The sequence below is a fragment of the Fukomys damarensis genome, unplaced genomic scaffold (assembly GCF_012274545.1).
Source record: "Fukomys damarensis isolate Sample0158 unplaced genomic scaffold, DMR_v1.0_HiC HiC_scaffold_13, whole genome shotgun sequence".
Classification (NCBI taxonomy): Eukaryota; Metazoa; Chordata; class Mammalia; order Rodentia; family Bathyergidae; genus Fukomys; species Fukomys damarensis.
In genome coordinates this window covers 16,185,280-16,195,474 of record NW_022900925.1, presented here as the reverse complement: position 1 = coordinate 16,195,474, position 10,195 = coordinate 16,185,280, and the positions used below count along the sequence as shown (strand labels likewise).

The following is a 10,195-nucleotide window of genomic DNA, read 5'->3' as shown; positions in this document are numbered from 1 at the left end:
GGGTTAGGACGCGGCCGCAGGAAAAGGTTCATAATGGAGCCTTTCATCGGGAGCCGGTGGCCAGGTGCCAGGACTGACTCCGGGGAGGCCAGCATGCTGGTGTAGGCCTGCCCTGCGCGCTTCCCCTCCTGCCGGCCTGCCTGCCTGCCTGCCTGCTTGCCTCCCTGTCCGCAGCGCGGCGCGGCGGCTGCTGTTGCTTCTGCTGCGTGGACCCTGCTTCCTGTTTGCCCTCGGCGGGCTCCGGCTGCCATGGAAGAGGAAGAGGAGGCAATAGGCTTTTTGGACAAGGTTCTGGAGGATGAAGATGTGTTTCTCCTGGAGGAGTGTGAGCTGGGAACCCCGACCAGTCCCGGCTCAGGGTCCCCCTTCTTGGTGGCTGTGAAGGTGGGAATGTGACACGCCCTGGATGCTTATCGGGAGGGGGCAGGGCTGCCGCCGCTGAGCCCTGTGCGGACAGAAATGGCTGGTGTGTGCAGGAGCCTCCTGGCTGAGTGGAAGCACCTCACTCATCAGTGAGGGTCTGGCGCATGCCTGCGAGGGGATCCGAGGGCTGGCAGCTGTTCCTGGGGAGAGAGGTGTGGTGGCCTGCTTCCCTGCACCAGTTGTCCTTAGGGGCAGTGACTGCTGGCTTTCCCTTGGCCAGCTGTGCAGGGGGTGGGCTCTTTCTGGCAGTGACAGGAGTCGCCTGGTGGGCTGTCAGTGGTGTGAGGCTGATGCCCCCAGAGGAGCTAGTTGACTTGAAACCAGTGGGCAGTAATTCATTGTTTCCATGGCAACCAGAGGATCAGGGCACTCATAAAGTGCTTGCCAAGAGACCTGACCCCTCTTCCTGTCCAGAAGACTGGGGACTTGATGCTTCTTGGCTGAGGCAGAAGTGCATTTGAAAAGGTCAAGAGCCAGAGGTCACTGGGCCTCCTTGAAGGAAAAGAATTTGATCATCTGAAGGGGGCAGTAACAGCTGGCTTTGAGATATAAATAACCAGTAGGTAGGCACTTTCCCTAAGGTGGGCGTAAGCAGGAAACATCTCCTGGACTGGCCTGTCCACCTAGCTGCAGGCATCTTCAGCAGCCATGCTGCTGGAGGCAGAGTGGGAATGGAATGATTGTACCAGTCACTTTCTTTCTCTCTGGCCTCTATTGAGGGGAACGGCTCTCCCTGGGAATGCCAGCTGTACCCAAATCTGGCATGGCACACTACACTAGTCTTCTTCTCTTGCCTGGATCCACCACTAAGCCTATTGCTCAGCTCCCCTGTTCTGTGGGGAGGCTTTGAAGATTGTGGCCTGCCAGGAGTGTGCACACTGACTGCAAAGCCAGGCTGCCTAACAGTGTGGGCCCTAGAGGGCGTGGTGCACAGAGCCATGCTAGGAAGAGCAGGTTGTCTGAGAGCCTCTCTGAGCCTTCTTCCTTCACTGTAAAGTGAGGATGAGGATTGCAGCCCTGCCTCGCCCACACTACAGTATGGCTCCATGGAGAAGCTAATGGAAGTAAAAATAGACTGCAGACCCAGGTAAGATAGATAGGTGGCTGATGTGCAGTCCGGGTGGAGCAGTGGCTGCAGGCCTGGGTGGGAAATGCAGAGGTGCTGCAGTGGAAGCTGGTAGGGGCTGGCACCCCACCCCTGTTCTCTGATCTCTTGCTGGCTCGGAGCACTGGAGCTCAGTCATGTCTCTTACTGGGCCCATGGAGGATCCTGCAGGCTTACGATCTGCCCAGCCATTCCACCTGGAACAGGACAGGAAAAAGTCTGCTCATAAACTAGAAGACAACTGGAAATTTGGCAGTGTATGAGATGGAAGGTCCGTGAAGTTACTAATGGGTCTTCTCTGAGAATTCCTTGCCAGCACAGATGTGGCCAACTCATATGCTACCTCACATGCACCTTTTCTGTAGACTCTGGCTTACCTCAGTCTTAGTCCATGTTTTATTCTGCTTGGAACTCTAGACATCTCCCGCCTTAGTTGTGCCCTGTTCTCCTCAAGGGCGAGGGCTGTGTTGTACTCACTGCTGAGCACTGCTTGGCCCTTGGTGTATGGCTGGTGCCAGAGAACCTGCAGAATGAGTGAGGCTCAGTGGGGCTTACAAAGGGTCCCTGGCCTTGTTCTGTCTCAGAGGTATTCTCACAAGGTGGCACATGGCTCTCAGAGCAGGAGGCCTGGATTATATAGCACACTGAAAGTTGTCTTTCTCCCAGGTTCCCATGATGCCTGCATAGAGTTTTTCCCTCTTCTTTGCTGCTATAATATTGCTAGAGCTGTCTCCTGCTTTGGGCAAGAGGCCTTTCCTGTGTGTTGGGGGATTCCAGGCTGATTCTGAATACCTCTTGAATGCCATTCTTTTCTACTACACTTGACCTTAGAGGGGAAGAGCAAACAAAGTTTGTGGAAAGAAAGCTTATCAATTCAGTCATTCAACAAATGTTGTCAGGTTATGTTCTATTCAGAGTGCCTAGCACTGTGGAGGAACAAAGTGAACGAACGTCCTATCTCAGGAAGAGTTCAGAGCAAATGCACAGTATCAGGAATGCAATGAAAAAGCATTCAGGATATGAGATGAGTTCTAATCAAAGGATATCAGATTCTGGACAATAGCAATGTGGCGTGTGTGTGTGCGCGCACGCGCATACTCTCATGCATGTACATGCATGCTGCTGTATATGAGCAGAGGGGCTTGTTGGGTGGTGTGCTCCTGTCCTGGGCTGCAGATAGTTTGGGCTCACTCTTCTGTGGCAGCTGGTAGGAATCCAAGGCAGTTTGCTCTTTGCTATTACTTTACTTCAGGAGTACTTACCTTAAACATTACTTTTGTTGTTGAACGTGTGCCCAAATGCCAGACCTATAAATCAATCCTGTTTTCAGTGTAGTTTCTGAGATGCTTCATCTTCCTGGGAGAAGCAGATATAAAGCTGGCAGTGGTTTTCTCCAGAGCTGTAGCTGGAGTTTGCTGCATGCATCTCTCAGCCCAGACTTCCCTGTGAGGAGTTAATGATCTGTAAACTCATAATGCAGATACTGATAGCAACATCACCTCCCATCTGTAAAAGTGTCTAAATTCCAAAAATCTTTCATACTGTTCTATTTAAAGGTGTGTGGGACTGGCGGGTGGGGCCTTATAGAAGCTGCTATTTCAAGGAACTCTTTTGTCAGGAATAAAAGCCCTTTTGTAGTTCAGATTAACCCTTCTGCTGTTACTCTGTGCCAAGTTTTAATGGATTGTCTGAGAAGTTCCCATATTTCTGTCTCACCTGCCCAGGTCTCTCCTGTTTCTCCATGCAGCGATGGCCCTGCCTGTGTCCCTCATTGGGTATTTCCTGAAGTGTAGGCAACATAGGTGGTGATTAGAAAGATGATTTCAGGTGGCACCTGGATATATATTTTACACTTTAATAGTTAAGTATATATTTTAATGTATATTAGAAAAGTATGATTGCATATCTTTCCTATGATTTCAGGAATAAGGCTGTGCTTATAAGTCAATTGTTGCAAATAGAGATATTAAGTGGTATGTGAATAGGGCAAAGCTGTGTAGGTAGAAGATGAACCAGTGAGGTTCTGAAACACTGCCTGGATCCCATGGGCCTTACCTAAAGATTTATACAACAGCAGGGAGCCAGATGGAGGGGAGGCAGCTAGAATTTGATCTTCATTTCCAACCCCTATCTTCTCCACTCTAAATTCTGCTGACAAAATAGCAAAAGAGACCTGCCCAGTGCCTAGCGCTGGGAAGAGGAGAGAATTTCTGCATGTTCCTGCACTACCTAGGCTCAGAGAATGGACAGATGTCCTGAGATTGATGCTTGGGTGTATGTCCCTGGGCATGGGCACAATCTGCAGATTCAGTGGCAGGTACTATGGGAAGATTCTGCTGGGTGCTTCTTGCCAGCTAGTGTACCCATGACCCGAATTTGCTGTCTGCAGAGTTACAGACCCTTACTGCCTGGCCTGTGGCTTTGAAGCGTAGTTAGAGAGCCAGTCCTGCCTGTTCAGTGCTCCCTGTTATTTTGGTAGAGATCAAGGTCCCTGGAGAGATTATTTCTTGTCTTGGACTAGAACCAAACCATTGGAACTTTTATTTAGCCCCTCAGTTTTGCAGAAGCCCGGACCAGAGCTGACAAAGACATTATCCTTACTGTCATACTCTAACTCATGGCTTTGACTTGGGGGTCTCAAGCTGACAAACTTTCAGACTTACAGAATTTGTGAAATGCCAGGGATGAGCAAGTCCAACAGGGCTGAGTTTCATAAGCTCTGCTTGGAGAGGAAGAGGGGACAATGCCATTTGGAAGGCAGCTTTCCTTGCTGGGAAGTGTCTGGCAGCATGGCAGAGGCTGCAAGAGCCGTAACCTCTTCATAGAACTTGCCCATGGGATCTGGACACAGAGACATCCCTAGAGCTTGCTGGAGACAGAAGTTATCTCCTTCATCTTTGAATTCCCACCATCTAGCATGTAGTGCAGAAGGAATGAATGAGTGAATGTTGAGCTCTGGTGTTTCATGAGACAAAAATCACACCACAAGGATTGAAGAAATAGTTGTGAATTTCCAGATAATTCTAAATCCGGAACATGTGGGGTCTGGGAAAAGCAGAAGTCTTGGATAGTAACTGAGCAACAGGCCTCTTGTTAGTAAAATGTGCACAGTTTAATTTCACATTTTTAAATTGTCCAATGACCCTCCCCAACCCCAGCTAAAATTTCAGAGTAAATGTAACCCAGGAATCTCCCTCATCTCAAGTTTAATCATATCTGCAGAGTTTCTTTTGTCATTTAAAAGAACATATTCACAGGTTTTAGGATGTGGGCATCTGAAAAAAAAATAAAAAAGAAAGAAAAGTGTGGACATCTCTGGGGAGTCACCGTTCTCTCCTTTAGGGTCATATAAGACTTTGGGGGCAGCAGCCTCTAGACAGATCTACCAGTGGGTTGCTGATGGGAGGCAAGGGGTGGAAAGAATTTGGCTTAGAAAGGCCTATGAGGACACACTGGAGACAGGTGGTACAACTGAGGAAAAGCAGTTTTTCTCTGGGACTTACAAGATTTCTGATGGCTTCATATACTCTCCTATCTGATAAGTGTGTGCACTTGACTCTTACAAGGGACCTATTTGAGACAACAGACAACTGCCAATGCTTGAAAAAGCTATGGAAGAGTGAAGAAGTCATCAGAGCAGTGAAAGAAAGAATTTGGTGTTAGAAGATCTGGGGTGGAATTCCAGCAGAGGCCTCATGAACTTTCTAGACTTGTCACAAGGTACCATGCACATCAGATCCTGAGGTGTTGCAGCTGCAGGTTAGCACCATGAAGAAGAGATAAGACTTGGACAAGGGATTTAGCTCAGTGGTGCTGCCGCCTGCCTTGCAAGCACAGAGTCCTGAGTTTGATCCCTGGTACCAAAAAAAAAAAAAAAAGGACTCCAGCTGTGTCATCTAGGAAAGGTGGCATTTGGCCAAGAGAAAAACTGGGAGAGAGGCATTGGGTAGGAGCACTAGTACGAAAGCTCAAAGGCTGAACACTCCGGTGTGCAGAGAAGCCTGGAAATGTACAGAGGTACTGGGCACTACAGGTGTTTAAGTAAAGGATATGGTGGTCCCCGTATCACAGATGATAGTTGTGTTTTGGGGGGTTTTTGGTGGGGAGGTTGGTACTTGGGATTGATTCAGAACCTTGTGCTTGCAAGACAAGTATGGTGGCACTGAGCTAAATCCCCGGCCTGACAGTTGTGTATTTACTTGATTTTCTCTCCTGTTAGATTATAAGCCACATGAGAGAAGAGACTATTGTCTGCTTTTTTTTCCCATTGTATCTACAGAGCCTATTGGGATATTTAGGAAATATTTGCTGAATGAATAGACAAGTGAACAAATAACCTAATCAATTTTTTCAGTATTAATATTAAGCCCTTGACAAGCATTAGGTAGGTACCAGGTACTATTCTGATCTGGCTGCTGTGAATGGATGGGCAAGGAGAGGGAGGTAGAGATCAATTAGGAGAATCCAGGCTGCAGACAAGAGGGTGGGAGTGAAGGGAAGAATTGATGTAAGAGATTAGCAAAGAAGCTTTGAAATGTCTCAGACGGAAAGGAAAGACAAGGAAAGAGGGGCCAGGAATGACTCATGAAGATCCAAAATAAAATGATACATTTTTTTCAGTATAGAAAAATTTGGAGCTGGGTGTGGTAGTGCACACCTGTAATCCAAGTACTCTGGGAAGCTGAGGCAAGATGATGACAATTTTGCGACTGTGCAACTCAGAGATTTAGCAAGACCTTATCTCCAATAAAAACGGGGTGAGGGTATAGCTCAGTGTGAAGACTCTGGGTTCAATCTTCAGTACTGCAAAGAGAGGGGAAGTGTTTTTTGTGTGCTGGGCACTGGGCTGGCAAAGGGGCATTCAAAGCTAAGAAGGACGTGAGCTCCGCCATAGAGCAGCAGGAATTCAGGAGTGGGAAGAGGCTGGCTTGGGTCTGTGGTTTGCTTGGTGAGGAAGTGCTGAGGGGTTCCTGAGGTAAGCTTGATCAACCCACACTGACATCTTCTTTTGCAGGATTGAGCCCCCTGGGGGCAGGAAGATCTCATCAGAAGTGGCCACATCCACTTCCACCCCATTCTCTGTCCCTGTTAACTTTCGGTTTATATTAACATCACTTCCTCTGGGGACCACCTCCCATGTGACCGTGCCCTGCCTTGGTCGTGATTGATTTTCCTTTGTAAAGTTCTCACTCCCTCTTCCCTGTTCTCCTGTTCACCATTAGGTTGGTGGATGGATGAATGAATGTAAGACAAGGAAATGTGGATAAAAGGATGTGGGATAAAAGATATCGACAGGAATATGAGTATTTATCTTTTCTTCTAGATCTTTGTTTTTTCCACATTTTCTGAAATAATATTTGGCTTTACTCCTTTTGAAATTGTTATTAAAAGAAGAAAAAAGCAGAGGAAATAGGCTCTTGGGCTTTTGGCATCTTTCTTATGAGACATTGGCTTTGGTTTGCTTTCCTGCAGGTGGAGGCAGGGAAAGGTCTGGAGATGAGGAAGCTGGTCCTCTCAGGCTTCCTGGCCAGTGAAGAGATTTATATCAATCAGCTGGAAGCCCTCTTGCTGGTGAGTATCTGCTCTGGACCTCCTGGTTTCCCTGTTGGCCAGTGGCACACTCTAAAACTGCTTTTGAGGTTGGAGAGGAAGGGGGACCTGCATGTGACCTAACATCTGACAGAGATTGGTGATGCTGTCCTTATAGCTGGGCATCAAGCAACATGTGCTCTCAGCTCTTGCTCTGGGAAGGGCAGAAGCAGCAGCAGAGGTTAGGGAGGACAGACACTCCCTTTACCCATGACCATGGCGTCAGAATTACTATTCAGTAAGGTATTCTATGCAGGTGGATGCGCAGCTGTCTCCTCCCCACTGTGTTCTGGGGAGTCTCTTCTGATCAAATTATTTAGTCCAAGTCCTTGCTCTTCCCTGGGGAAGCAGACCTAATGGTCTGCATCTTAAAGGGCTCATGTCAAGAAATGTGGGTTGGAAAAGTCTGTGTTGAGAAGCACCATAGTTCTGAGGTGCCCTTGGTAAAGAGACCTTCTCAGAGTCCTTTCTAACAGGGAGGGAGGCATCATTGTGAGAATCAGAGTGGGAAAGGAATGTTGAAATGCTTTCCAAAGATAAAAGTACTACACAGATGTAAGATGTTTTTGCTTTGGAAGAAAGTGCTTATTAGATGCGTCTGGATATTATGCAGAGTGATCACGGCACGTAAAGTTCTTTGCTCTGAGTGTTTTGCAGTCTGAAGCACAAGACACTATCAGGAAAAGGGGGACTCAGAAATGGAAATGTTGATCAGTAGAAACCCATTCTTACAAGTAAGGTACACATTTGCATAATTGCCATGACATAACACTTTGTCACTCAAGTGTCCCAGGGGACTTGATATTTATTAGTCAGGCACTGACTATCAAAATGTGAAGATACTTTGCAGTGCACTGGGCTGAGTTTATGTTAGAACGTCATAGGAAGCTTATTGGTATGCACAGTAATGCTTTCCAAGTAAAGGACAGAATGGCAGATAGAGGAAGATTCCAGTATGAGGCCAGACTAGGTAGGACAAGACTTTACTCTGCTGTTAATAGTAGACACACTGCACTGTTTTTTCAAACTGTAAAGGCTCAACTCCTTAGTTGATTTAATATTTAGTACTGTTTCAGGACTCTTAGCTGTTGTATGTACATGTGTGTGTGTGTGTGTGTATGTGTGTACAGGGGCTACATTATTTCTTTCATATGATATGGGTTTGAAAACCACTGTCTTTGGAAAGCTAAGTATAAACTCCTTGATCTTTAGTTTCCTTTTCTAAAGTTGGAACTCTAGTAGTAGATCTGTTTCAAGACCCCAGTGGATGCCTGAAACCTCAGATAGTTCTGAATCCTATGTATACACACAGTCACTGTGACAAAATACCTTAGAGAATCAACTTACAGAAGGGGAGTTGTTTTTTGGGGGGCTCATAGTTTCAGAGGTTTCAGTCCATGGTTGCTGGACTCCATTGTTTCTGGATCTGTGGTAGAAGAGAATATGGTTGAGTAAAAATGCTTATGTCAAGGTAGCCAGGAAGCAGAAGGAAAAGTAGGGGTGGACGGGGGGAAGGGGGAGGAAGGAAAAAAGAGAGAAACCCAAACCCATTACAGTATGAATCCATCAGTGGATTAATCCACTGAGGAGGTTGGAGCCGTCATGATCCAGTCACCTCTCAAAAGCCCCACTTCTGAATATTGTTGCATTAGGGAACAGGCTTTCAACACATGTGCTTTTGAAGAACTTTTAAGATCTAACCTATGACAAGATTTAATATGTAAATTAGGGATAAGTGATCAACAATGATTATAGCAATATACTATAATAAAAGTTATATGAGCATGTGTTTTACTTGTTTTGGTGTGGTACTAGGGACTGAACCCAGGGCCCAGAATGAGTTTGGACTTGTGACCCTCTTGCCTCAGCCTGCCAGAAGTTGGGATTGCAGGTGTGCTCCACCATGCCTGACTTGCCTGTCTTGAAGAGTCAAGCAAATCTTAATATTTTCAGACTAGGTTTGACCACAGGTAACTGAAATTTTGGTGAGGAAGAACAGTGGCAATATCAGTGACTTCCTTCCTGAGTTGAGAAAATCAGGTGATCATTTGGGACCTAGCACAATGCCAAGTACGCAAGAAATTCAAATATTAGCTGGAGGAAGGAGGCAGGCAGACAACCAGACTTATGTGAAGCTGACCTTATCAATTGTGGGTACAAAAAAGGATGCAGAGTTGTACCAAAAGAGGGGGCACAGTTGTTGCCACTAGCAGGATGTCTGAATGGAACCAGACTGCCTGGCTGTTAGTCACCCTTGCCTGCTAGTTAACTCTCAACCCTTAGCAGGTGAATGAGCTTTTGTGCCTCATTTTCTCTGCATTGGTTGCACAAATAGTACTCTCTTCTTCCGGCCGTTGTGCAGATTGTGTGAATTTGTTTGTACAGCTCTTAGAACAGAACCTGAGTGCTATGTGACACTGTTATTTTCTCCAGCACTGGCAGAGAAAGGCAGGTTAGGGCCTCTTTGTTCTGCAACACTCCCTTTCCCTGAAGGAAAGGGAGGGGAGGTGTCTGTCCCCCTGCCACTCCTGACTTCCCACCTGCCTTCCTTGGGTCTTCTCTTCTGGCAAAGATAGCAGATCTAAGGGCCAAGCTAGTGTTTCCACCCTCATGCCCCTAAGGCACAGCTCTGAGGCACAGCCTCCCCATCCTGAGGTGCCTCAGGGCAGGCTCCTGCCTGGTTCTTTCTAGAACAGAGACTGAGGGAGGCATAAGGAGGGCAGTATAGGGTTAGTTATGTACCTGGAAGGCTCAGGAAGGTGGGCAGGAGCCTGCACAGCCTTCGGCACAAAAGTAAATCTCAGAGATAAAGACTCCTCCCTCTTCCCTGAACCGAGGGTGTTCTGGTTCAGAGGAAAAGAAACTCGCCCCTCCGCATTTGCTCCCCGTCTGACTCCATTCCCACAGCTCTGCTCCTAATGTGCATGTCTGCCTTCCCATTAATACTTCCTGATATGCAAAGGACTGGGTGTGTGCACCTAATACAGTACAGGCACACACACACAAAGTCAGATAGGAGTCTCGGTTCTGGCCCCTTGTGCTGACTAGGGCCAGGTTTAGTAATCTCTTGGAATTCTC

The 10,195-nt window shown here is 47.2% G+C and overlaps 1 protein-coding gene across 3 annotated transcripts in view; it reads left to right on the top strand.

Moving 5' to 3' along the window:
• Abr (ABR activator of RhoGEF and GTPase) overlaps positions 1 to 10,195 on the top strand; it is a 150,936-nt gene that overhangs the window by 69,595 nt on the left and 71,146 nt on the right. For 2 of the 3 annotated variants that reach the window (XM_010642189.3, XM_019210375.1), the window contains one exon: positions 7,001 to 7,099. In XM_010642189.3, coding sequence (XP_010640491.1) covers positions 7,001 to 7,099 — 99 coding nt within the window. Of the gene's footprint in view, positions 1 to 20; positions 385 to 7,000; positions 7,100 to 10,195 lie in introns of those variants that run through there. The other variant, XM_010642188.3, reaches the window with a different exon arrangement.